The 27,432-nt window shown below is 39.0% G+C and overlaps 7 protein-coding genes across 7 annotated transcripts; 5 read left to right on the top strand and 2 right to left on the bottom strand.

Annotated features, from left to right (window-relative positions):
* Window positions 1-469: 469 nt before the first annotated feature.
* On the bottom strand, window positions 470-1,039 carry ATC70_008633 (uncharacterized protein; the record flags this gene model as incomplete). The annotated part of the gene is made up of 1 exon (XM_064827880.1): window positions 470-1,039. The coding sequence occupies one exon, from the start codon at window positions 1,037-1,039 to the stop codon at window positions 470-472; it is 570 nt and encodes a 189-aa protein (XP_064685082.1).
* A 1,765-nt stretch (window positions 1,040-2,804) lies between these two features.
* Window positions 2,805-6,172, top strand: ATC70_008632 (uncharacterized protein; the record flags this gene model as incomplete). The annotated part of the gene is made up of 9 exons (XM_064827879.1): window positions 2,805-2,847; window positions 2,907-2,956; window positions 3,056-3,439; window positions 3,505-3,808; window positions 3,871-4,164; window positions 4,224-4,601; window positions 4,685-5,552; window positions 5,600-5,909; window positions 6,002-6,172. 9 exons carry the CDS (start codon window positions 2,805-2,807, stop codon window positions 6,170-6,172), a joined length of 2,802 nt encoding a protein of 933 aa, XP_064685081.1.
* Window positions 6,173-6,364: 192 nt separating this feature from the next.
* On the top strand, window positions 6,365-7,141 carry ATC70_008631 (uncharacterized protein; the record flags this gene model as incomplete). The annotated part of the gene is made up of 2 exons (XM_064827878.1): window positions 6,365-6,791; window positions 6,858-7,141. The coding sequence occupies 2 exons, from the start codon at window positions 6,365-6,367 to the stop codon at window positions 7,139-7,141; spliced, it is 711 nt and encodes a 236-aa protein (XP_064685080.1).
* A 1,507-nt stretch (window positions 7,142-8,648) lies between these two features.
* ATC70_008630 (uncharacterized protein) lies at window positions 8,649-10,148 on the top strand (the record flags this gene model as incomplete). The annotated part of the gene is made up of 8 exons (XM_064827877.1): window positions 8,649-8,863; window positions 8,924-9,001; window positions 9,059-9,092; window positions 9,153-9,190; window positions 9,249-9,568; window positions 9,625-9,650; window positions 9,711-9,850; window positions 9,917-10,148. The coding sequence occupies 8 exons, from the start codon at window positions 8,649-8,651 to the stop codon at window positions 10,146-10,148; spliced, it is 1,083 nt and encodes a 360-aa protein (XP_064685079.1).
* A 200-nt stretch (window positions 10,149-10,348) lies between these two features.
* On the top strand, window positions 10,349-11,828 carry ATC70_008629 (uncharacterized protein; the record flags this gene model as incomplete). The annotated part of the gene is made up of 8 exons (XM_064827876.1): window positions 10,349-10,430; window positions 10,512-10,529; window positions 10,613-10,687; window positions 10,750-11,117; window positions 11,176-11,281; window positions 11,336-11,481; window positions 11,538-11,717; window positions 11,781-11,828. 8 exons carry the CDS (start codon window positions 10,349-10,351, stop codon window positions 11,826-11,828), a joined length of 1,023 nt encoding a protein of 340 aa, XP_064685078.1.
* A 5,319-nt stretch (window positions 11,829-17,147) lies between these two features.
* Window positions 17,148-18,785, bottom strand: YSH1 (endoribonuclease ysh1; the record flags this gene model as incomplete). The annotated part of the gene is made up of 2 exons (XM_064827875.1): window positions 17,148-17,905; window positions 17,960-18,785. The coding sequence occupies 2 exons, from the start codon at window positions 18,783-18,785 to the stop codon at window positions 17,148-17,150; spliced, it is 1,584 nt and encodes a 527-aa protein (XP_064685077.1).
* A 4,698-nt stretch (window positions 18,786-23,483) lies between these two features.
* ATC70_008627 (uncharacterized protein) lies at window positions 23,484-25,062 on the top strand (the record flags this gene model as incomplete). The annotated part of the gene is made up of 3 exons (XM_064827874.1): window positions 23,484-23,681; window positions 23,743-24,136; window positions 24,194-25,062. 3 exons carry the CDS (start codon window positions 23,484-23,486, stop codon window positions 25,060-25,062), a joined length of 1,461 nt encoding a protein of 486 aa, XP_064685076.1.
* Between the last annotated feature and the right edge of the window lie 2,370 nt (window positions 25,063-27,432).

The raw sequence follows: 27,432 nt of genomic DNA, 5'->3' as shown, positions 1-27,432 counted from the left end.
CAATCTTCAATAAGTGCAGCCTTGTGAATGGATGCATTGTCAAGAACTTGATATTTGTAGCTCATGTTAGCCGCATCCAGTGTCGTGAGGACCTGCTCTATGTACTCAAGGAAGCCACAGCTGGTAGTAGTACCCTTCCTCTTGGGGGGGGCCTGAGATTTCTCACCAGTTCGAGTTCGTTTTTCACTCCTAGCACTAAATACAACTTCTTTTCTGGATAATAAATGTGATTAAACCACTTTTACAAATAGCACCCAAGATGCTGACATTTGCTCCCTTCGTTTGAACATCAATTTTGCAAGGTGTTCCAGCCTCAGACCATCCATATGAGCGGTGCATAATACTCCTGTTAAAGCCAGCTTCATCCAACAATACACATTCATTCACAAAGTCTATGTTCTGGCTAACCCAGTATGCTACCGCATCTCGTCTTTTGGCAACAGTTTCATCCTTGTTTCTGCCATAATAGCTAGGAATGATACGCTTGTAGGTTAGGCGGCACTTCTTCTTTATGTGATTCTCCACTGATCTGGGGGGTGATCTGTATATCTCTAAATTCTTTTGACAGGTGGTCTGTAACAGCTTCGACTGTCAATGTTAGCTCATTAGCCAGCAGCTCAAATATAAATACAGTAGTATGTTCGTCTTTGAGTATTGTGGGTCGTCCCTTTCCTTCTTTGATTGCGATAGAATCAGGGAACCCTTTTTCAGCTATTTCGCTTGTCATTTGATTCCACTGCTTGACTTTACGAATAGCTGTTGACTTGGAGAGCCCTACCTTTCTACCTGCTTCACTGATAGACATATTCTCAAACTCTTGCAACAAATTAATCAAATTGACTACCTTTGCTTCGTTCTTGGTAATGTATGATCCCCTTTCCTTCTTCACTACATCAAGGGAGGGCTCGTTCGAGTGAGGTTTGGTCTTCCTCTTAGCTTCTTTTTGTGCTGCATTTACTGCTGCAGTTTCTTCCCAGTCCATGTATGATTGTATCATCACAGGCACTGTCTCACTGTCAAAATTGTATTCTTCGTTCATGTTAAGCAATATAAAAAAATTCAAGAAGAGAAAAAGAAGAGAGAATTTGGCCAATCCTCATTACATTTCTGTATTGGTGATCCATTTTCGTACTGACCCATTTTCAAATTATGACCCACTTTCAAATTATGACCCATTTTCATTGGCTGACCCATTTTCAAAATCGGTGCCAATTATTTTTTTTTTGGGCCAACCTTTTTTCGTCGACTGTATGAGCCAGGTCTGATAGATGCCTTGAAACTCAGGTTCCATATTAGGGTTGTAAAGTGTCTAAGGACTGTCCCTGGTGGTAGGGCGAAGTGGTAGAACTCCCGTATGCCAACGGGAGGATCCCGGTTCAAATCCTGGTGAACGCAAGTTTGATTTTTTTTGAGGTAGTACTGATGTCCTCGTTTGGTGTTTTGTACTCTATCCATTATCTATATTTTGACGATTTCCGCATAACTGTATTGGCTCTAGGTGTCGCACCTTATTAGTAGTAGATTTCTTTCTCAACTTAATTCAAAAATATCTTATTCCCCTTCTTTGCAGACATTGGGTCCACCAACAGTCTTTTCTATCCCTCAGTATGACATTTAAAGGACTTTAAATAAAAACCTGAAGCTCGACTCCCCTGCAAAAAAAAAACTGCTTCTTTAAGCTGTCTTGGAGTGCTTTTTAAGGCGCATCCAATGGTGCCAAGTAAGATAGATGTTTTGAATAAACTTATTGAGTAATTTGCGAAAATATGAAAAGAGGTCTTTGGCCAAAAAGTCGAGATTTTTCCATATCAAAGTTCTACAAAGATGATTTCAGAGGCTACGTTGAATCGATAGAAACATTTTGACTCAAGATATACCATAGTAAAAGTCTTTATTTTTTGGATAAAAAACGCGATCGTTTGATTTTCGATGAAAACCATGAGGGGGTATCTCATGCTTTTTGGTTGATTTTTGTCCATGTTTTTTTTTTTTATCCCCAAAAAGTGGAGCAAAGGTGTCAGCAAGTAACTGCCAGATGAGGGCAATTGTTGGGTGCTATTCTGACAATCTAGAACGGCCTTGAACGCAAGAAAACGCAGCTCAAAGGCACTCAGATTTAGCTGTATCAGAGACACTAAGGGCTGAAAAGGGGAAATACCAGTATGCTGCTTGCCCATATACGAAGTAGCTACGTGTATATGGATGCAGAGCATCACATACGAGTTAGATCCTTAGATAATATGAAGGGTTTTGATGTGTTAGTAGAGGGTCAGCATGAAAGTAATAGTATTTTGATACGCTGAGCATGGGCAGTCGGCAGCTCGTACTGCCGCTGCGTAGGTCGGCTCTCAAACTTCGCTTCGCTTCGGTGAGAGCCATCCGCAGTGTTTACAGGCTCGTTTCAGTAAAGAAAGATTTGAGAAGGCACTTGAGACGTGTAAACATGCGCATGCTCTCTTTAATTCATGAGAGACGCAATGTGTAAAAAGTAATTGCCTCAAGTTTTATACACGGGCCTCTTGTTTTCGAATAAAAAGCAAATCCAGTGGTTTATAGGGTCATGATTTAAGACTATGCCATCAACAGCATCCTCGGGCTCACATACACCGCCGACATGTCGCACAAGCGCATTACATACGATACATGTCAAAGTCAATCTGACGTTTAAATGAGGCCTACTGAGGTCGAGAAACACGTTATATATAAAAAAAAAAAAAAGCATTTGGCGATTATTCAGGAGCGCGCTTGTTTTTCTTTTTTTCTTTTTTTTCGCCTGAATCCATTTCTTTCCCATCATCTTATAAATGAGTACCTCAACATCTGCTCTTGAAGACTTGCCTGACGTTGGTAATGCATCCAGGTAGAGTAGCCAAGTCAGAACAGGGATTTGACAGCATTTTGTCTAGAGAACCGTGAGCAACAAGCCTTTGTCAAGTTTTTCAGAGCACTCGATAGTGTAAGTTGTAAAAAACCCATCCCTCGTTTTATATTTAGCATGGCTATCCGTTTCTCACAAGCGCTTATGACATACACACACACACACACACACACACAGCCCGAAGAAAATACCATTCGGTTATTCGAAAGAGAAGCCAATGGATCTGTGTATTATACATTTCACGGTGACGATGCCAGCTACGTAGCAACGCATGTGTATGAAACAACCTCTGTGATCCAGTATTGGTACGGCGACCATACGACTGGATTACCCACAACCAAATTGACCAACAAGGCTGCAGAATCGTTTCTGAGAGATTTGTTGCTGAACAAGCATATGCGCATTGAAATTTGGAAGTTCATCCAAAATGAATGGCAAACTATTCGCAAGGCATCACCAGGCAACTTGCAGGACGTGGAGGATTTCTTGTTTTCCAGTACGCACATGACATCTGCTCCCGTTGTGCTTGCTATCAAGTATAGTGTATCAGACGATAACAAGGTGAGCAAGAGGGGGGGGGGGTTGGTATTATGGAGATGTGGAGCGCTAAACCATGTGGCATATAGCTTGTGGGTGTCGCCTTTGCAGATACAACTATTCGACAATTGGGCGTTAGTCAGTTTATCGACAATGAATTGTTCTCTAATTTGGAATCTTTGATCATTCAATTGGGCGTCAAAGAGTGCTTGCTGCTTGCTAGTCCTGGTGGTGGAAGAGAAGAAAAAGATATAGAGGGACACAAAATTAGAGGCATTCTGGACAGATGTAATGTCATTGCAACCGAGCGAAAAAAGAGCGATTACGACAGCAAGCACATTGCACAAGATTTGAACCGTTTACTGGAGGGAGACATTTCTGTAGAAGCTTTGCGTAAGGTTTTACTTGGATATGCTACGGGTCGTGTGTGCTTATTACTGTTTTATGCTGTTTAGCTGAATTCGAGATGAAGAATTCCATGGCATCCTGTGCTTGCATGATCAAATACTTGCAGCTGTTGGAGGACGAGGAGAATTACAGCAAATACACATTAAAGCATCACGACTTATCACAGTACATGCGATTAGACGGACCCGCATTGAGTGCATTGAATCTGATGCCTGCAGCCAAAGATGGATCCTCTAGCACCACCAGTTTATATGGATTATTAAACAAATGCCAAACAGCACAAGGAAGTCGGTTGTTTACTCAGTGGCTGAAGCAACCTTTATTGAGCTTAAACAGCATTCGTACGTAGTCAGGAGGAAAACCAGACATTGCCAGTGATACTCATTGTATCTTTTGCTAGGCGAACGTCAGGATATTGTAGAGGCATTTTACAACAATACGGAATTGAGGCAATCACTGCAGGAAGATCATTTGAAGCAAATTCCTGATTTACATCGATTGGGTAAAAAGTTTCAAAAGGGCAATGCCACTTTGCAAGACGTGATCCGTATCTACCAAGTAGTCATTCGTTTACCAGCCATGGTGCAGTGCCTACAAACACAAGTGCCTGACGATCCCAAGATTGCTAAGCTGATTCAAGACACCTACACATCCCAGATCAGCGTGTGTGCAGAAGAGCTATCGAAATTGGAGGAGCTGGTTGTTACTACCATTGATTTGGAAGCTGTAGATAATCACGAGTATATTATCAAGGCTGAATACAATGAAGAGCTGCAAGGTAAGTTCTCCATGCCATGTCTCAATGGTGTATAGCACCAGAGAGAGAGAGAGAGAGAGAGAGACTGACATAGATGTTAATAGACCTCCATCAACAGTTGGCTGCGCTGATGAAGCAAATGGAAAGCGAATACAGACGTGTAGGCGATAAACTCAACCTGGACATGGAAAAGAAGCTCAAGCTTGAAAAGCACAGTTCGTACGGCAACTGTTTACGTGTCATTGGTCGCAGCGAATCCAGCAAACTTCGCAACAAGAGTGAATTCATTGAACTTTCCACACAAAAGGCAGGCACTTATTTCACCACACTCAAAATGCGCAACCTAAGTGACGAGCACCGGGATCTATCATCACAGTACGAAGACAAACAAAGAGGCATGGTCAAGGAAATCATCGCCATTGTGGCTACCTACTGTCCTTCTTTGGAAGCACTTGGCTCCGTGCTGGCGCACATGGACGTCTTGTTGAGTTTTGCTCACGTCTCTGTCATGGCTCCTACGCCCTACGTGCGTCCCACCATGCACCCCTGTGGCCAAGGCGATGTCATTCTTACAGAAGCACGCCATCCTTGCTTGGAAATGCAAGATTATGTTACGTTTATTCCCAACGATGTCGAGATGAAGCGAGAAACGTCCGAGTTCCAGATTGTCACCGGCCCTAATATGGGTGGTAAGTCGACGTATATTCGTCAAGTGGGTGTCATTGCGCTCATGGCACAAATTGGTTGCTTTGTGCCTTGTACATCTGCTACGCTGTGTATCTTTGACTCCATCTTGGCGCGTGTCGGTGCTGGTGATAGCCAGCTCAAGGGCGTATCGACTTTTATGGCTGAAATGTTGGAAACATCAGTCATCTTGAAGGCTGCTTCTCGAAACTCGCTTGTGATTATCGATGAATTGGGCCGAGGTACTAGCACGTATGATGGTCTTGGTTTGGCATGGGCTATTTCAGAGTAAGTATCACAGTGGCATATCGTGATGTGGTGCTGATTCGAAATAGGCATATCGCAACAAAGATTAGAGCATTCTGCTTGTTTGCCACTCATTTCCACGAACTGACGACATTGAATGAGACAGTGAACCATGTCAAGAACTTGCACGTTGCAGTCCATGTGGGTGAACAGCATGACGTGACATTGCTGTACAAGGTGAATGAAGGTGTGGGTGATAGAAGTTTCGGTATCCATGTTGCTGAATTAGCCAACTTTCCTCGGTCTGTCATCAACCTCGCTAAACGCAAAGCAAGTGAATTGGATGATGAAGCGGATACATTGCGAGGGTCCAGCAAGGATGAGCCTCAATCGGTGATTGTAAGTAGATGGCTCTCAAGCCATTCTTCATGTGTGTGGGTGTGTGTGTGGTGTGGGAGAGAGAGACACTAATCATGCTTGCTGGTTGATAGGATGGTAATAAACTGATGCAAGACATGGTGCGTGAATTGGCACATGCTGCCAGCGGTGCAATGCCAGAGATGCTGGCATCCAAGATTGAAGCCATCAAATCGAAATACGCTCAGGACATCCAGAACAATGCCTATTTAAAACAAGTGTTGATGGATGTGGATACGGAATAAATTAGCTTCGAGGTACACACACACACACACACACATACATACACACACACATACATTGTGCGATTTGATTCCCGCCTTGTTGTTTTTCTCTCTTTCCTCTAGTATAAAATATTTTCTCTCTTGTGAGTGTTGTAAATTTCCAGTCGATTGGGGGTTTTCCTTTTTGTTCTGCTTTTTGTTGCAATCCACATCATGTCAAATAGAAACTTTTCATCGACGATTGGCTTTATATCCAGTTTCATCGGCATGGCGGGTCTTGTCTTGACCATCATCTCCTTAATACCACTCAACAGTTACAATCTATACACAACGCTCGATACGCTGCTGCAACTAATATCGTTTGAACTCAAAAGAGCAGGCCAAGACGAATGGCACCCTATCCAGCTATCGTCCACTGCCATATTGTATGTCATCTTTTTATCGTTTTCTTTTCTATCCAGTGTGCTGGTCATTTTTACGACATGTATCGCATGCTGCCGACATCAGACCTTTCAACCTCAACAGACCAACAACAACAGCACACACAGTGCCAAATACGAGAAAATCACACAGCATAAATCGTGGTTTCTTCGATTTACGTGCGTGGCATTACTGATCCAGATGGCAGCCTCGATATTTGGTAATATAAGCAGCCGCCGTGCCATCAGATGATGATAGAGATTAACTCCGTTTTACTATAACAAAGGCACGCATCTCATTTACAAGGTCAAACCCGATATTCAAGAAATGCCACTGGAAATCCAATACAATGTATCCATTTCGTGCGCCATTTTATGGATCAGTTATTTAGCCATTATTGTATTCTCGCTTGTGTTGCTCTTTGCCTCATTTTGTATATTAATCGGCTCACATTCCTATCGAACCACCCCTGCTTCAGTAGGGCCTTTATCACCATCCCTGTCTGTCAGAAGAAGACAACAAGAAGTTCAAGAAATGGATGATGAAACAAGACCTTTGATGATTGTATAATATATTTTTTTTTTTTTTTGTTCCCCTGGCCCTGATTTTTTCCATCGACACGGCTCTTTAATTCCCTCGTCTAAATAAAGTTTTCCTGATTTCAAATTTGGGTCTATGCATACCTATCAAGTGCATGGACGACGTTATTTGTGTAGCAGGTGTATATGATTTGATGTGTATTGGCTTGATTACCGATTGACTGGAACCAAGTGAGGACTCTCAAGATATAGGACGGGTGACACACTAGGGTCGAGATGGGTGGGAGCAGATGCCTGGTGTGGACATGTCTCTCTGTAGTTTGGAGTGAGAATGTAGCGACCGTAGTCTACCAGGCATGATGTGAGCTGGTTAGCTGCAGGCCCTAATGGTGCTTAATTCTGTCTACCTACACAATGCCCAATGCCCAATGTCCAATGTCCATCGAGAAATCTCGCCTGGAAATTGCAAGCATTAACATTCTTCATGGCAACATGGCCTGATGAGACAGCCCCTGATGAGACGCTAGTTTGTAGTCAGATTACCTACACTTATCAAGTGGTTTGATGCTGTGAGTTGAGATTTAACACTTACTACCACTCTCCCTCATAGATGGCGTTGCTAGGTCGTGAGATATGCTCGGTATTGTGAATCTTCACGTAGCCCTTGCTGCTTCCAGTATGAAATTGAATCTCTCTTCTCAGCTCTACCGCGAGAACAAGTATCTCGAGCCATCTAAAGAGCGCCTCCCTCGAGATGATTCATTTTGCCTATAAAAGAAAAAGAAAACAGAGCGCCTTATGCTTAATTGACATGCCATATGGTTGAGCTTCTATTTGCCATGGTGATACAAACGGAACGGATGAGATCCAACCAATTTTAGATGTAATGCCGCTTCATTGCTATGGTATACAACCACTTTGTATGGTAAGGGCAGGTAGCAAACGTTACATCAGTAATAATTACATACACTATGGGCTTGTGAGAGGGCTTGTTTACAGAAATGTCTCATTGTATTTCACTAGATCCACTAGAAATGAAGCAATTAAGTGCATTTAATTGGGTTTTGATCAAATCAAGAAATTGGTCCCATCACCATGTCCTACCTTAATCCAAGGGTATATACCATACAAGATTAAACGAGTAGATGAATGCATTTTTTGCATGGAAGCACATCACCCAAATGACGCTATAGAACGAAACAAGGGGAGAGGGGTTACTGTTCATTATTGTACATACCACGCTAATTTAAACGCATTGTTGACACTGTTAATCACTTCCCCAATATAGGCAAAACCCAAAGCAACCTAATCACAATATGTGTTCGGTGAATTTATTGATGTGTGGATCCTGCAAGAACTTTGATTTCAATTTTATATAGTGGAACTTACTTAATGAGACAATTCAAAATAAGAAAAAAAAAAAAAAAAAAAAAAAAAAAAAAAAAAAAAAGAGGTCTATATAATAGCACTGATTTGTTTTCTTGTACTCACTCTTTTTCTTTTCTTTATTATCCTTTTCATTTTCTTTACACAATAGCATGCGTTTCAGACATTTAGCTGCAGTCCTCGCCCTGGTTTCATCCGCAATGGCTGCCACCAGCTCCAAATACTGCTCTGGTAGCAAATTTGCAGTCAAGAACTTCATCTGTGATAAATTTCAGTTTAACAAGCTCTCCAATTCTGGGCAATGCACTGATAGCTCGAAAAAGACACAAGGTGTATTCTCTGGTACAAAGCTGAGCAATTGCACAACGCAAGTACCCCTCATCCATCACAGCTTAACGTTAGCATATTTTATTCACACGCACAATAGGTTTTACGACATTAGCAAGTTGCCAAATCAGACCATGGATGTTACAGCGATTAAAATGGCAGAGCTCATTACCAATGTGTAAGTCAACTATACATGCGGTAGTATATCTAGCAAAAACTTACACTCCTTCTGTAGCTTTGAAAATGGAAATACCAAAATGGGATATGCTGTAAATGATAAACAAACAATTCACACATGGACGATGATCTAATACATACATACATACCAGGCTGCAGAAAAATTGGGTGATTGTCGAGGATATACATGGTAAGTCTCGTAAGCAAACTTCATATGCACCGTTTAATGACCGCATTTCTATATCCAGTGGCTACATTGGATTCACAACAGGCACCAACGATGCTTATGCTGTTGTCAAGGAATACATCAAAAGAGAGCCCAACGCTCCTATGAAAAAGTATCTGAATGAATTGAAACGACTGAGCTCATTTTTGTTTGGTGATCCACAACGCGATGACACCAAGAACCTAAGCGGATTTCCCGATGCTTGGAAAAAGGCAACTTGTGAAGATCCAGTGTTTGTACAGACTCAATTGGATGTTGGACAATCCATGTACCTGAAACCAGCATTGAAATATGCTGCTAGCGTTGGCGTGAAATCAAATCTTGGTAAAGCTGTCTTCTATGGTAAGTGCTGCTGTTATAGTGGATGGTCGTACAGGCCGCTAACCCCATTTTTGTAGATACCATTGTTCAGCATGGCTGGCAGGTAAAAATAATAGACTATAGGCAAGCTAGCATGGGCTAATTATTTAACCTCCTGCTTTAGTACGTTGAACCTTATATCAATCTTCCTCGCATCCTTCACTTAACAGGACCCATGAAGAAGAATGAATCAGAAAAGGCCTATTTGACACGATTCCTCACCACACGTCGTCAATTGGTGTGCTGTTTCCCTGGAGGTGTTTGGTAACGATATACATTGCACACTACAAAAGCGCATGCCCACTGACATCTAAACTTGATCGTACACAGGAACGATTCTGCTGATCGTATGCAAGATCTTCAATCACTGGTAAATGACTGGTCCAAAAACAAAGACCTCAAGAATCCTGTTACACTTAAAATCTATGGATCCAAAATCACTGGCAAAGAAAACATCCTGGTGGACAGTCAACGCTGCAAATCACAAAAGAAATTAAGCAAGCAAGCGAAATCCATATCTGTGCCAATTCCTGACACTTGTCCTGCATCATCATCCAAATAATAAATCTCGTTTTCTTCTGGGAATTCCTCTGACAATTGTGATACATGCTAGCTTAAACTTTCACCCTTGTTGTTAAGCTTGGAAATGGCTAGAAAAAAAAATAAATTTCCTTTCTTTCTTCTTTCTCTTCTCCTTTCAATATATATATATATATATATATATACATACAATCTTTTTTTTTTTTATATATATATATCAACATGGAGCAAATGGAATATAGATATCTTGGCAACTCTGGCTTGAAGGTCAGTGTGTTGACATTGGGCTCATGGATCACATTTGGTAAAGAAAGCATACATCAAGAGAAAAACGATTTGTCATGTTGATTAACACACACACACACACACACACACACACATGTAGGCGGACAAATATCTCCTGGTAAATGATGCACGCCATACGCGAGACGCAACACATACAAACACACACACACACACACACGACTAATATACACCTGTACAAAGAACAAACGTCAGAAATCGTGAGCACAGCATTAGAATTGGGTATCAATCATTTTGACGTTGCAGAGAGTCATGCTGGTAAAACTTTAAATTGCCTACATCCAGTATATGCAGCGCCCGTATAACACAATGACATTTAGGTGGACAAGCAGAGATCGATTTGGGATTAGCACTGAGAAACCAAAAGGGATTAAGACGATCCGATTTTGTGTTATCGACCAAGGTATTCTGGGGAGGTAAAGGCCCCAACGATAGAGGATTATCGAGAAAACACGTATTTGAAGGCACAGTGGCATGTCTTCAGAGACTTCAGTTGGATTACGTTGATATACTCTACGCACAAAGACCGGATCCAGATACACCCATGGAAGAGATTGTCAGAGCGTTTAATTGGTGCATCGATAAAGGCATGGCCTTGTATTGGGGCACAAGTGAATGGCCGGCCTATTTGATTACAGAAGCCATGAATGTGGCAAATCGACTGCAGCTGATTGCACCCATCACAGAGGTAACAAAGTGCGGAACCGTGCCAAAGACGAGATATTAACACACACTTACCCACAAAGTCGCCTCAATACAACATGCTGAATCGTGAGCGTGTCGAAAAGGAATACCTACCAATGTATCAAAAATACAAACTTGGTACCTGTATATGGTCACCATTAGCGTCTGGTAATAGCTGTTGAATGTTGGAAATGACAATGCAAACTAAGCCTAATTGGACAGGGCTTTTAAGTGGAAAATACAACGATGGACAGATCCCCAAATTAACCCGTTTAGCTATACAAGACCACCCTGTCATTAATCGCTTGAGATCTGGATTTTTCAGTGATGAAGGAAGAAGGAAACTAGAGAAGATTAGAATGATGTGTGTAAGTTGCATTCTGTTGATGTGTATGCTTGGATGTGATGTTGACGCACACGACAGAATGTTGCAAAGCGTATCGGATGTACACCAGCACAATTGGGTATTGCCTGGTGCCTAAAGAACAAAAATGTCACTTCAGTCATCATTGGCGCTTCAACACCTGCTCAAGCGAGAGAGAACATACAAGCAATTGGTGTGGTCAGGTTATTGACGGATGAAATCATGCTTGATTTAGATAGGGTAAAGAAGATGGCCTCACTCGCACACGCACTGTCAGTACAGCATTCTAACATTTGTGTTTAGTTGTTGGCGAATAAGCCAGAGGATGTGTTTGATTTCAGAAAATCTTGAACAAGTATATATATATATATATATATATATATATATATATGACAGCATAGATCCTTGAACGCCTTCTTAAGAAAAAGTAGCCTATGTTTATAATATACAAACTTGAACAGAGTTACATTTACCACATCTTAATAATCCCAAATTATTGCTGCAAGTTCACAAGTGTCCATTGTGTCTTGAGATGCCTCTAGTTTAACATTCAAATATAGGGTACAAATTGCAATGATAGGCATATTCTGGAATTTAAGAGAGTAGACTGTAACAACATAGCTTTTTATATATATATATATCACTTGAAACGCGCGTTTCAATGTCTAGCACACGCATTGCCTTTAAGCCTTTGTCAAAACGTGATACATTGATTATCGAAAGAGAGGATTTGGTAGACCATGTATACAGACACCGTTTGCCTGTGGATGAAGGTTGTCACGACGGATACATACGGCAATAGCCAAATCAAGTTTCGAAGCAAAAGTAACGATACTTTCAAAAGCATATTAGATGCAAGCAAAAGTGCCAACATTGGATTCATTTGCGGTACTGTTACAAGAAGAACTTGAATTAGTCATGGATCCTCATGTTTTGCCTGACTGGAACGATCCAAATTAGCATTATTATAGATCTTTTAGCCGTGCATACAAGCCAAAGAGATGGTATGCAGAATGTTTCAAAGGCGTTCGTTCATAAGATGAAGCCACCCAGCGAGACCCACAGGAGTTCCAGATATCCATGGCTCCAATGACTGGTGATTATACGTACAAGAGCAGAAGCAATTACAGCGCGCATTGTCAAATTATGCATACCATCACATCCGTGAGGCCATTTGCAAAATCCAGAAGCTACTACTCCAGACTTGGAAGATCCCAATAATCACTGCTCGCTCAATGTGTGATGGGTAAACGCTGGAAGAAAGCTGTCAGTTTTCGATTCTAATACTAGAAATAAAACATATGGTTTGTAGCAGAGAGCGAATGCATTTTGGTATTTGGCTTGCGTGTGAATTGAAGCCTTGGAGTATTTAACTGAATAAACATGTTGGTAATTCGTATGAAAGCAAAACAAGAATAAATAAACGATATGTAGTAATTGGACATAAGAATGTGATGAAAGACTGTGACGTGAAGCAACTGTGTGCATATAAAATACCAGCCTTCTATGCCTCTTTGTTTGATTGAATCGAGTTTTTCATTTATATTGCATCTTTTGGCCCGAAGGCAGGGAATTGAAACCCATCCGCAAGCGGAACCCCACTAGACCCAACACCCGAGGGCATCAGGCAAGAGGCCTCGAGTAAATTCGAGTGCTTCCAGAAGGTGGATTGCCTATCCCCCGAACTTAATCGGTGGTGGATACACACTTCCAGTGAGAGCATTTACTTATATCCTCTAATAGGTAAACTCGAGCGGATAAAGAAAAAAAAAGAAAAAGATTCGAGTTGGGACGAACTTTGGACCTCTATTTATACTTTTTGAACAGCCAAAAAAAAACAAGTAACGGGCAAGACGTTCTTTTCTTTGCCAGTGACGCCATAAAAAAGCCACATTTTGGACCTATACGAGACCTATGCCAGTGTTTACAATGGTGTGAATTGAATGAGAAATACAAAAATCATGTATTGATTAAAATACAATGCAAAGGTCTTTATGCCATGTATACTTGATCCGCCAACATTTTGTACCACAGCTACATCTGACATTCATTTCAAAGACCCTAGTTCCATTTCAGATGCTTAATAATACACATCTATATACAGTATCTGGCTTGTATATTAGTCAGTTGAGACATTGTATGACATTTAAAGCTTTTGATTTATGCTCAAGGGGCATCTATACTAAAAGACCTTGAAAGTATGAGTTTCAATGGTTTGAGAGGAGCCGTGGGGCATTGAAACATATGCAATTACATGTCTTATTGCATTTTCCGCCAACCATAGCTACCACAAGGCATATCCGAATGTCAGTAATCGCTAAAAGCGGCTATTACCACCGCTGTGATTTATGCAACAGGGGGGGATGGCAAACCTCAGGTCAGTATTAGAGTATCGTGAATCTATCCTCATGAACAGCCATCTCAGCAGAAAAATAATGGAAAATATCAACATGGAACCTGACATACACGATCTCAATTTTTATAGCAAAACATGTGGAACAGGCTATAAAAGCACAAATGTATGCAGAAAACATCTAAAAAAAAACGTTTATTACATGGCTCTGAAGCTGTTTCCCTAAACGGAAAATATCCCAACTTATATTGAGAGCGTGCAGTCGTACTGACAATAGCAAACGCACCTACAAACCCCATTGTTGGTATGCACATGGAGCGAAACCTGTCCAAATATCAAATCAAAAACCTGTCTCACGTAGTATGGCAGATTCGTATTGTCAACCCTGCAATAGACGTCTCTCAAGCATGTATGCTTACTGCAAACATCTTTTTGCTATTTACAAAGCGTTAGCAGAGCAATACAGTGACATAGTGTTGAATGCGAATGATACCAACTTTGACTGTTTTTCTTTTGAGAAGAGATTGGCAAAAAGATTTTCTTTCAAAGTGCACTTGCTATTGACGCACTCTGTATATCAACAAAAAGCACATACGCTTATTACACCAAACGGCACTGCCAACGAAAGGCAATGACGACCGTAGAGGCTTTCCAATTCATAGTCAAATCTGATGCAGAAATCAACACGAATGACCCTGATCATTATTGTGCGCAATGTGAACGTTCATTTTCTAACAAGTAAGTTTCAAAACGCATTTGAGACGAGTTCATGGCGTACAAGAGCAAACTATGGCAATAAATGACACATAAATTCAAATTTCAATATGCAAGCCGCTATTTTGCATTCATTATAACTTGGTTCATTGATATATAAAGATGTTTCTTTGGCAAGTTGAGACCTCGTTGCAACAACTAAAGTCAGTAGAGCTAAATCTTATTGCGCGCAGTTCAGGTGTCAAGGCAACCAACTAGTCGTCGTTTGTCTACTGCTTATGAGATCCCACTAAGATATACTAAGCCTCTACGTTTCAACTTTCTGCTATTGCTTTGACGACTCTACAAACGGCTTATATCTATGGATTTAACAACACTACTAGGATGCACCACATCTCCACTGTATATACTGTAAAATATTCAAAATTTTAAAGAATTATGGCCTGTACAAGGTGAATAAACCCACCGGCAAAGCCTGCAATGGGGAGAGGGTTTGGGGAAAGAACATAACGCGTCTAATTCAATACTTGATAGCATTGATTTATAGGGGAGTTGTACCGTAGCGAAGCAAAGGCGCAAAGCCATGGTAATAAGGCATCTAATCCAACACTTGGTAACATTGTTCTATATGAGGGCTTGATCGCAGCGAAGCGAAGGTGCAAAACCGTAGTATTCAAGCAGCAAATAAGCTTAAAGAGGCACTTTTTTTTTTTTTTGTAGGGGAGTCGAGCTCCAGGTTTTATTTAAAGTCCTTAAAATGTCATACTGAGGGAAAGAAAAGACTGTTGGTGGACCCAATGTCTGCAATGATGGGGAATAAGATATATAATGAATTAAGTTGGGAAAGAAATCTACTACTAATCAGGTGCGACACCTAGAGCCAATACAGTTATGCGAATCGTCAAAATATGGATACTGGATAAGAGCACAAAACACCAAACGAGAACATCAGTACTACGTCAAAATAATCACCAAAATGCATTCACTGAGATTTGAACCGGGATCGTCCAGATGGCATGTTGGATGCTTAACCACTTCGCCCTACCACCACGGGCAGCTTAAGGAAGCATGCCATAATTATCCAATTTTTATAGTCGAAATTAGCACAACAGTTTAACGAAGTCGAAAATTGGTCAAGAATTCCATTTCGAGTAAAAAAAATGATGATCGAAGATTGAACTACATTTGGCTCGTAAAATGCATTTCTGAGAAAAGCAATCCATGATTTCGAAACTGATGGAAAGGCGATAGCGATTTAAAAAGTACTATAGCTTAGAATTCACACTTAAAATAGTTTTTGCTATGCATATATATATATATATATATTGTCTATTTTTTGTTGTAAATTCTCATCTAAATGTGACATTAATGCAAAATGCAAAGTTGCTCACTGTATATTCGCATTGAGTACAAGCCTTCCGTATTCACATACAAGTTTCAACGAATAATTTATCTCTTTGCTCAGGCCCATTCGTCGTGATAACGAATGTAGAGATAAGCGTTACTCAAGCTAAAGAGTGTTTCATTACATTTAAAAGAAGAAAATGGCTTGAGAGAAACCTTACATAGAATGGTTCGACCTGGTGCAATTTGCGCCTATATCTTTTCTATATTCACTTCTCAACGAAACTGAGAGGCAGAGTAAAGTGTGTTTTAGACAACATCAAACAATAGGATCTCAAACTTGCTTTCACCGCTTTTGGATCAACTGCTTTCATACCCACTGACACCAGTACTTTCAGCCTCACTGTCGAGGAAGAGGATCCGAAATAACTTGACTCAGTATAACCGTCAAATCCTGCGCTGGCTTTTATACATAATCTTCAGGGCAGACATTTTCGTAAAAAAAAAAATATTATATATTGTGCAAAGATATAGTTTCCAACGTATCTACGTTCTAAATATTTCGGGCGCTAGCAAGGGCAAATATTTGCTAAACACATGGCAATTCATTCTGACATTCAGATCACTACTCCCAATGGCATCCTGCCTAATCGAAATTTGTAAATTACATGTCCGTACTCAGGAGAGCACGAATGAAATGGGTTCCTCATCCTATATGCTCAAAAAGTATATTTACCGTGTGAGAAGAGCAACTTTATTCATTTAGACGCGAATTGAATAGCCTTTTCAAGGCAAGGCTACAGATTCCTATTTCGTGCTAAAAAAAAAAAAAAAAAAAAAAAAAAAAAAAAAAAAAAAAACTTAATGTCAAATGTAGCATGAAGCATGCTCCCATTAGGCATTTCTAGGGATAGAATGCGCAGTAAACGCTTCAAATATAATATATATAAAAAAAAAGTAATTCTACCAGTATGAATCCTACTTGTTCATAACAAACGTCTGCTTTAGCATTATATCAATCAGTCTTTTACTTGCGCAGTAAAATTACTATTGTAGGCTGTACTGGTTTTGGGATTTTACCCCTGATTTTTGGCAATTGCTTGAAACACGTTGCGTTTATTGGAAGATATGATACAATGGCCAGGTTGAGAAACAAAAAAAAAAAAAAAAAAAACTAAGAAATAAAAAGAACAAGGCAAAATTGGATGAGGGCGTAGAGGAAAGGAGAGGGTGAGGGTGAGATACATATACATTTATTTTCAATAGTGATTCATGATTGAATCAACAGTTGCAATAGCGGGATTAGTAGAAGTAGTAGAGGTAGTAATAGTGTTAACAGTAGGAGTAGGGGAAGTAATTGAAGGGATTGGAATGTGTTGATGATGATTAGTCGTAGTAGGAGAGGAAGTGGTAGATGTTGTGTATCCATAAAGTGACATTTGATGTTGTTGTTGTTGCACTGGTATCATGGAAGGCACGGAGGGAGCGGCAGGTAAATTATTAAAATCTTGTTGATGTTGTTGAGCATGTGGAGATGGATGATGATGTTGATGCTGTTGTGGAGGTTGAGGTAGTGGTTGATGAGTATAGTTTGAAGGAGAAGGAGACGATGAATGAAAGACAGGGAACTCGAGACTTGAATTACTATTATTGTTTGAATACATTGAATATGCAGAAGAGGAGGAACGTTTGTTTTGCTGCTGTTGCTGCTGTTGCTGGAATGAATCTTGCGACTGAAGATAGATAGGATGGTTTGGAATATAGTAGTTGTGAGCTAACTGGTTTGAATAGAAATATAATGCTGGATCATCGACAAATAATGGGTGAAGTTGGTCGACGATATTGAATTGAATAGCCAAGGCTTTAGCTCGAGCAAATGTTACCCAAACACCTTTGAGATGCATAGCTCCTACTTTTACAACAACGCGACCCTTTTCATTTTTGAGTATACCATCCCTTTTACCTCGAGACATACCAGTAACATTAAGGAGCTTTGTGCCATTGACCATGTCGTTGTCTAACATTACACATGTAAGTAAACGAAATGCTGAAAGTTTCATATCATATTTACCTTGGCGTCGTGCAACACAAATGCCTCGCACATCAACTTGATAACAAACAGTTTCTTCATCATCCCATAAAGAAGTAGTAATCCGAGGTCTTTGATTCGTTTGCTGTTGTTGCTGTTGCTGTTGCTGATGTTGTAATTGCAATTGCTGTTGATGTTGCTGATGTTGCTGTACAGATGTAGATGTAGAAGGTATAGGATGAATAGATGGTAAAGATTGCAAAGACGAGCGTTGGGATGTAGTACCCATCATCATTGTATTGCTTGTGTTGATAAGAGGAGATGAAAATGGAGAACTATTGTAATGTTCATAAGACGGTTGATCTTGATGTTGCTGCTGCGATACATCGGCAGTATAATAAGCGCTTGTATGTTGATGCTGCTGCTGCTGATGTTGTTGTTGCTGTTGTTGCTGCTGTTGTTGTTGCTGTTGTTGCTGTTGCTGATGTTGCTGATGTTGCTGATGTTGCTGATGTTGCTGATGTTGCTGTTGCCGCTGCTGGTGTTGTTGCTGCTGCTGGTGTTGCTGTTGCTGTTGCTGCTGCTGTTGCTGCTGCTGTTGATGTTCATGCCAGATTTGGTGCTGCTGTTGCTGAGATGTGATTGATGGCTGATGATATGTACCCAAGGATGTAGTGCTCATATTGTGATGTTCCATGGAGTATAACATGTCACTATAAGCATATAACGGATTATGGATACCGTTTTGGTTGCTATGGCTAATAGTAGTAGTAGTTGAAGAGGTTGTGGATGTCAATTCTGTAAATCCTGAGTCTTTTACTGGACTATTGTTGGTTGTTTCAAAGATGGAATCGCTATATGAAAACATTTTGTGCTGCTTTTACTCTGTGCTTTTTGTATGTATATGTATATGTACGAAACGATGGAATATCAGTGTGGGAAAATAAAGTGGTGAATACAAGAACAATTTTGCTTGGTTGTTGATGTAAATAGTTTTTGGATCTGTTAAATGTTGATTTTCTGTTTTTTTAAGGTACCAGTTTCTCGAATGGGTGACTTTTTTAATTTAAAAAAGGGGGGTGAATGTGGAGATGGGATGGGAAAGAGGCGAGGCGGGAGGTGGAGTTGTTCTGTTTGGAATTGATTAAAAAATTGCTTGATTCTTCTCCAAACACAAAATTGGTGTCTTTTTGAAAGAGTAAGAGTGAGAAAGAAAGAAGAAGAAAAAGAAACAACTGCTTAAATGAATTAAAAATTTAAACCTTGTATTTATATATATAAATTGATACAAACGGAGTCACTTTAAAAAATAACACACCCCAGAAGGAGCCCAAGTAAGCAACGGTAATATCCGAGAAAAATTTAAAATATCATCTTGAGAAAAAAAAAGGGTTCAGACTGTGGTAGATATTGCACATCTATGATTATTTGATCTCCTCTTATAATAAGTTAAGAAAGAAAAGAGATTCTGTGGTTATGTCTTTTAGATTTCATACATTCAGGAATGTCGTTTATTCTTTTCTTGTTCATCCATCAATCTTCATCCCCACACCGACATTTGATCATCTGAAAAAAAAAAAAAAAAAAAAAAAATCATTTAAAAAGGCATTGTTAAATGCGGTCTCTTGTTTTAAAATTTACGTGTAACCATATATTTTTCCATTGGATTTTCTCTATTTTTTTTTTATGAAAAAAAGCAAGGCATTATTAATGCTTTGCTGAGATTCTTCAGTGGTACCAAAGTTTGTGATTGAAGGGGGGACAGAGCGGGAAAAAGGTACACAATATGGCCCACAATTTCATGATCCACACAGTTTCGATATGCGAGGTCCGCCAATACATTTGAAAGTCCGGTATGCTTGCTTGACTCTAGTGGGAGATTACAATGCAAAGTTTAAAGAATTATTTTAGCATGTTTCAAATTTTGAACCTTAAATCAAGCTTATTTTCAAGTAACTCAAGGGGATCAATTTTCAAGTAACATTTTTTTTTCCATTGAAGTTTGTATAAAATAAGGAAAAAAAATGGAGACGCAAAAATCAACGATAACAAAATGTATGAGATCCGCAAAGAAAACAACGATATGAGTGCTTTTAATTACAACAGAATGTGCTGGCTGTGTCGATTTAATCAAGTCTTGTTTCACTTTTTCAATGACAGCCTTTTATGGGAATCACACAAAAAAAAAGGGGGGGGGGGATGGGATGATAGTGATGGAAAGGTAGATCACTGGGTATCGTATCAAATTTCTCGGTAAATGTGCAGGTTAGTTTTGCATACACTTGGTAGATGTCCTTAAAGATGCACTAAATGGGATAAGAGACTATCCCTGCAATGCCTTTGATATCCAATGTCTAAATGTTGACAACAGGGCCCTTAAAGCAGGAATAAGTACCATAAATAGAAATTTTTTGATACAAATGTGTGCAAGTTTCATTCACTCAAGTTGCAAATGGGCGGGGAGGAGAAGGCCCAGGTTCTAGCTCTTGCTTTGTATATGAGAATATGGGTGTATATATGAGCATATGTGTGTCAAGAAAATTGTATCATGCAAAGCAATTAAAAGCAACATATAAATGCTTATACCAGATTTTAATGTGTGCTTGATGAATGCATGTAGTCTGTCCTCTTACTCGGTTGATGTGATACCAACTTATTTAAAATTGAAAGATTGTTAATTGTTATTAAATCCACATTAACAAAAAGATACCAAAATTAAATCGACAATGCCATGGAATTCCATCATTACACTAAAAAATGGGATAAGCTGAGCCAGGGCCAGCTTTTTTTTTTTTCACTATCAGTTGCCAGGTAACCAAGTGAGGATCAAAATCAAGTCAGCACTAAAAGAGGACTAAGCTAAATTAAGATGAAATGCGAGCACGTCAAAGCTTGAGAAACAAAACGAATGAAATGATCGAATCATGATATGATACAGACAAGGGGCTGTGGCATTTTTCAAGTCTATCATTGATATAAAAATGTTTAGACTGCTCGTGTGTGATTCTGTGAGTGCTAATTAGTGATAGTTATGAAAAAAAAATACACAAAATGTATTGAATGCTCGTGCTCTTTCCATATTGTTTATAATTAGATCCATGTATGATAGTAACGGATCATACTCCACCTTCTTATTACTGCTTTTTTTTTCATTCTTTATCTGATCTGTCTTTAGTATAGTAAATTTATACTAGACTTGACACACAAAAAACTACCCCTGTTGTATCATCATTTTCAAGACTGACACAAAACGTATGGTTACTAGAGGAAAAAAAAAAAAAAAAAAAAAAACACAGATGTGAATTTTTTTTTTTTTTTTTTTTTTGCTCTTTACGGATCCCTAAACTACAAAGTTTAAAAATAACCGCAATTTATACACACACACACACACACAGAAACAGGAAAATTTGGACGGATTGTTTGCTTAGCAATGATTGAAATAAAGAACAAGAAATAGAGCACATGCCATTACAAAGTATTATACACAAGAATACCAGATCAAGTTAGCTCTCTGTTTCTACATTTACCTCATTGTAAATCGTCTAACTTCTCTTCTGATCGGTGATGTTGCAGGAAAAATCGATAAGAAATTTAGATTTGGGGGGTTGGCATATATCATTGGTAGAACAGAAAGCTGATGATTACAAGTGTGTACACCAAACATTACATTCTAACTCGCTAATATAAATATATCAATCGTATGACAATCTGCTTGTTGGATTTGCAAAGGGATCCATTGCCTCTATGTGAAATGGCAAAGGATGTATGATGGACGCCACTTTTTCATTAATTTCATTAATTTAATATATTTTAGTTGTATCGCAATGTTGAGAAAGAGGTAGAGAGTGAAAATTGAGACAAGCGATTATCCGTTGCGTGATTTGTTTGTACCGTGATGTTTGTTGGAATCCTCTGTTCAAGGAGAAAAACGGCATCCATATGAAACATGTGTAGCTCGAAATCCAAATTGAAAGAGATGCTGTTGCTATATGATGTTGCTAGCAAGACATTCAAATTGCTGCCAATCCTTTGGATACACCTTGTATCGTAACGATAGTAATATTATATGGCACTATCTGAATTGTAGAATATGGGCTGTGATTACTTGTAAATCGTTGTATATCGCTACATAGTATTTGATGTTTTGTATAATCACCCTGAGCCATATCATATGAAGATAAATTTTGGGAAACGAGCATCTTTTACTAGAGATTTGTCTTTAGTATCAACAGAAAAGCGCACATTAGCGCGTGTGAATTCAAGACAAACCAATGCAGATAGTTCAGCGAAAAATTTGAGCAAATGATTGAAAAACAACCCTCATCAAGGCTGCTGTAGTATAAGAAAGCGATATCCTTTTCGTTTTATCTATACATTCTCTAGCGTCGATTTCATGTATATAGCATCTGTAGTGTCACCACAAGTAAAAATAAATCAAGAGACCGCGCTTGCTCATCCCTGTTGAATGCGTTGTAAGTAAACATCACTTGCCTCTCTCCCTGTCTCTTTCTTTCTTCGAATAACCTCCTAAAGATGAGCAAAATGTGTCAAAGATAATTCAAGTCTGTTAAGAGTTACTAAATATGATTTATATAGTACTATGACTCAAAATTCGTCGTGGTATTGTGGGATGATTAAACTTGTATTGCGCAAAAGCTTTACGACACTTTGGCCAACGACCTTGAGGTAAGTCTCTCGATTAATACTAACACTAGAAGCTCTATAGCATTGCTTTAACTGAACTATAGCAGACGAACGCGCCTTGAACCATCGAACATATCGCTCCTATCTGGTATACAGTCTTTGAATGTGAGGAGGTACAGTGGAAACCAACTTCTACTAAAACCCAGCGTACACTCTCTTTGAGTCATGATGTTTCAAACTGACACGACGCAACAAACAGCTTTTGATGCAATTGTATTTTGTATTAACATTTAATGAGACAATATTTGCCATTTGCAGCGAGAAATAAACGATAAGAGCAAAATTGCCTGTAGCATCGACAAGACACGAAGAAACGTCGATACAAACGCGAAAGGAGGCAGCTCGATTAAGGATTGTGAATTAGATGGAATCACAGCTCTTTGATATGCTAAAGAAGAACAAGAGAAGGATGATTAGTGTTCTAGGCATCAATAGGTTGTACTGTAGTTGGTTTTACATATTTTTAATATATTGATATGAACTACTGGGATACTAAAGCATACATCAAACAGTGAGAATATAATCATCGCTACAATTCTTGTATTTTACTTGAAAATTGAGCGTGATGAAATTCTTGCTTCAATTTTCAAAACGATTGTGATATAGTCAGGTTCTTTCTAGAGAGATTGCCCTTTTACTACATACTTCATCAGCCAACCATTAAACAAAGCTTGCTGCAGTGAAACATGTTGTACGGGCACTCAATAAACGTGTGATATTGAAGCAAAATGCTCTAATTCGGATCATTTCCGTATACTTTTACAAGATGATAAGCAGAGCATAATGAATGCAATTATATAAACGTAATATTTAATTGCGATTATTGCTGCTGTCTTTGTCCCTTCTATCATCTTGAATAAATATGGATATGTCATTGAAAGATGCCACGATCAAGCAATGCATTGATCTCGCTCTAGAAAAAGCAAATACCGCTGTCAATTATGATACCTCCAATGATTTTCATAACGCAATTGCTGCTTATACTGAAGCTGTAGAACTATTGGTATTTGTATTACAACATCCGAGTAGTAATAACGATACAGCAGGCTTAAAGTCGATTGTAAGTTGAACCAAAGCAGATAATTGCGTACATCCTTCTTAATGTTACTTGTAATATCCAGTGTAATATCTATCTGGAAAGAATTGACTTTTTATCCTACTTGAAGATGTCAGAAGATAGTAGCAACAAGAAAGACATACCTCAAAATGATCAAAAATCTAGTGTTCCTTTAGTGGAAACATCCCCTCTTGCCATCCCTTCCTCTGCCTCTCCTTCATCACATCCTCAACAGCATCAAACCTCAAAACTCAATGCAATGCTAATGAATATTTTTGCGAAAAAGTCTACCAAAAAGAAAAAGACTTCATCTGCTACCTCCTCATTCAGTAATCATATCAGCATTTTCAACTTTACTCACCACCAAAAAGATGCTCATAAATCAATTGAAATTCAGCCTAGATCGTCAAAGAGCACTCCAATGTTTCCTTTAGATCATTCCAGATGGAACAAACAAGGTAAGTCGTATTCGTCATTTGCATTTGTCAAGTTAGCTAAATGAATATTGAATCTAGCTCGCACCAAGATTCATCACTTATCCTCTGACAACGTTCTCTCTCATCAATACCATGGTAGATCCTTGTCATATACCACTACACCTCTCTACTTACAACAGCCTGTCAATAGCCAACAAGACAACAACAAAAAATCAATACCAAATAGAGAAAGTAGATCTTCTGCAACAATTGAACATGACAGCTATCCTCAAAAGCAATTTAACGTTAGCGATCCGTTTACAATTGATAAGCAGTATAATACCACGCCCGTGGCTCATAGCATTAATCGCGGTTCTCCTGCGGCAGAAACCTCGGTCAAGGTAGAGAATAGCTCGCCATCTCCTAAGAGTTCCTTAAATACTGCTCTTCCAGTTCCAAAAAAATCAAGTCAACGCAAAAAGAGGGCATCACCACCACCATTCGGAAACAGTGAGCCTATTCGTGATTCAAGTTTGAATGCCACTTCTGCATGGAGAAGCACAAACCGTTCTCCGGTCTCTCTCAACTCTGTCAATCAATGCCGCATTGACATACCACCTAACTCTCCTCCTCCTCCTCCTCCAATTTCTGACAAGAGCGTAAACAGAACATCCACCTCTTTATCGAATGCTCCCAACAAACGCATCTCTTCGCTTCGCCTCAAAACTACATTTTCGTTGACCAATCCGCCTACCATCAAAAGCGGAGGCACTATATCCGATCCAGAAGATTGCAATGATGGCACTGTAACATTATCACCGTACTCATCTATACCAGGTTCTCCCATCAAGACCATTAAAATAGACCCCCATATCATTCTGAGCTACCCAGAAGCTCAAGTTACTGTATCAAATGAAAACATCATGAATACATTTGGCTCCAATATGGCTGAGCCCACTATTATATAGACTAAATTCAATAAAGCCTTATTCAAATATATAACACAGTAGCCTACTTATGCGGATTTGAGTAGTTGATTTGAGTAGTCTTAAGTCATTATTTATCAACGTAGGTTTCACATAAATTAAAGAGGTTTCACATAAACACAAGAATTGATGCCATGATGATGAGGCAAATGATAGAAATGAACGTGTGGTATTTTGAAAAAAAAAGAGGAAAGAAGATTTTAAAGAGAATTGCATTTGGATGTTTCTATCTTCTTGCACTGTACAGCGCTATCGAGAGCTGGATGTTCCATGTTACTCAAAGACACCTGGACTAAGTTTGTTAGCATCCAAATGCAAATTTACCAGATTAGTGTTACCTGATGTCAAAGCAAGATATTCAATAATCGAACGATTATTTGGGGTTTTCTACCATGGCAAAAAATTTTAGTGAAAATCACGTACAGCGAACAATTGTTACAATGGAACTTTTCTTTTTAGCTTTCCCAACGGCAGGAGCTGAGATTTACATCATACTTTGATATAAAAGGTTTTACATTTAATACGCCCGCTTTTTTTTTCTCTTTAAGATTCTATCAAATTGCTGCAAATTGATGTTGGTTTTTACAGGGCCATTACATGGAATGATTATACAAGCTCAAAGCAGTGGATCACATTATGTGTTCACAAAAAAGCAGGACGTGCATTTAGAAGGTCCGTGCACGAAATTAAGGTTTGACAGGTCTTTCTTTTTCCCTTATTGTTCATTTCGGTCTTTTGATAAGCACGAACATTTCAGTCCTAGAAAATATGATGGCAATGCAGAAGCAGAAACTAATTACTGCTGAGCAAATAACTCTCTCAAGAAACATCGAATGATCCATTGTACTGATTGATAATCAACCGGCTAAAATACCGCTTGCGATGAGTGACCACAGTCAGATACAACATCGTACCATTTGAACATACTTATTGATGAAGAAACCTAATGTTAGTTCATGCTGACAAAGTCGATGCAATATATAATCATCAACACTGTGACATGAAAAGTTAAATTCTGCAACATTGGTATCACAAAAGTCTGGTTTGATTTAGTTTGTAGCTCTGCATTGTGACATATTACTCAAAAGCCAAGACAAGATAAGAAAAGCTCAAAAAATTGAATTTATTTTTTGATTCATCTCTTATTTATATGGGAGTGTAACAAGAGCCTCCGTCAATCTTCACTATATATATACTGTAAAACATACAAAAAAGTAGACAAACTAATCATATGCTTTCAAAATTTTAAAGAATTGTGTGCCATACAAGGTATAAAACCACCGGCAAAGCCGGCAATAGGGAGAGGGTTTTGGGGAAAAACATAACGCGTCTAATTCAATACTTGATAGCATTGATTTATAGGGGGTTTTTACCGTAGCGAAGCAAAGGTGCAAAGCCATGGTAATAAGGCGTCTAATCCAACGCTTAGTAGCATTGATCTATAAGAGGTCTTGATCGCAGCGAAGCAAAAGCGCAAACCTATGGCAACTAAGCATCTAACCCAACATTTGGTAATATTAATCTCAATGAGAGTTTTACCGTAACGAAGCGAAGGCGCAAAATCATAGTATTCAAGCAGCAAATTCGGTTTTTCATTTCCATTGTTAATAAGCTTACCGGCAACATAGCACATCAAAATTTGCATGAATCAGATTTACCAAAATCAATATGCCTCCTATTCGAATTAAAAATTGCTCAAGCTACAGAACTACCTTTCCAGTAAACTGCAGCTGCCAAAGATGTGGTTTATGCAGGGCAAATAAACCCTATAAAGCAATACATAACCAAATTTCACAGCTTTCAAGCCTTCATATCTTGACATGTAGGCCTTTCTGAGCCACCGAAATGATGCCAAATAATTGTATTTGAGTAGCAGTAACTTCCGGACACCTTTGCTCAACTTTTTGAGCCAAAAAAAAACATGGCCAAAAATCGACTCAAAAGCATGAGGGATACCTCATGGTTTTCATCGAAAATCAAACGATCGCGTTTTTCACCTTGAAAATGACGACTTTTACTATGGTACATATCAAATCAAAATGTTGCTATCGATCCAAAGCAACCTCTGAAAACACCTTTATGAGGCTTTCATATGCAAAATATGGCTATTTTCGCTAAAAACCTTATTTCAAATTTTATTAAATTGCTCAATAATTCCAGTCAAAACACTTATTACAGTTAGCACCATTGGAAGCGCCTTGAAAAGTACTTCAAGAATGTATTAGGAAGCGTAGGGTGATCATTACAGCTTATATAGTCGAATGCCATAGAATAGATTAAGGAAGTCGAAAAAGTCAATATCTGTCCAATCTCGAACAGAAAAAAATAAACTGAGCTTGAATTGATTTTAGC

Source organism: Mucor velutinosus (genome assembly GCF_035048745.1).
Source record: "Mucor velutinosus strain NIH1002 chromosome Unknown tig00001563, whole genome shotgun sequence".
NCBI classification, from domain to species: domain Eukaryota; kingdom Fungi; phylum Mucoromycota; class Mucoromycetes; order Mucorales; family Mucoraceae; genus Mucor; species Mucor velutinosus.
Note: the sequence above shows the minus strand (reverse complement) of the source record. Positions and strands in the feature narration are given on the sequence as shown.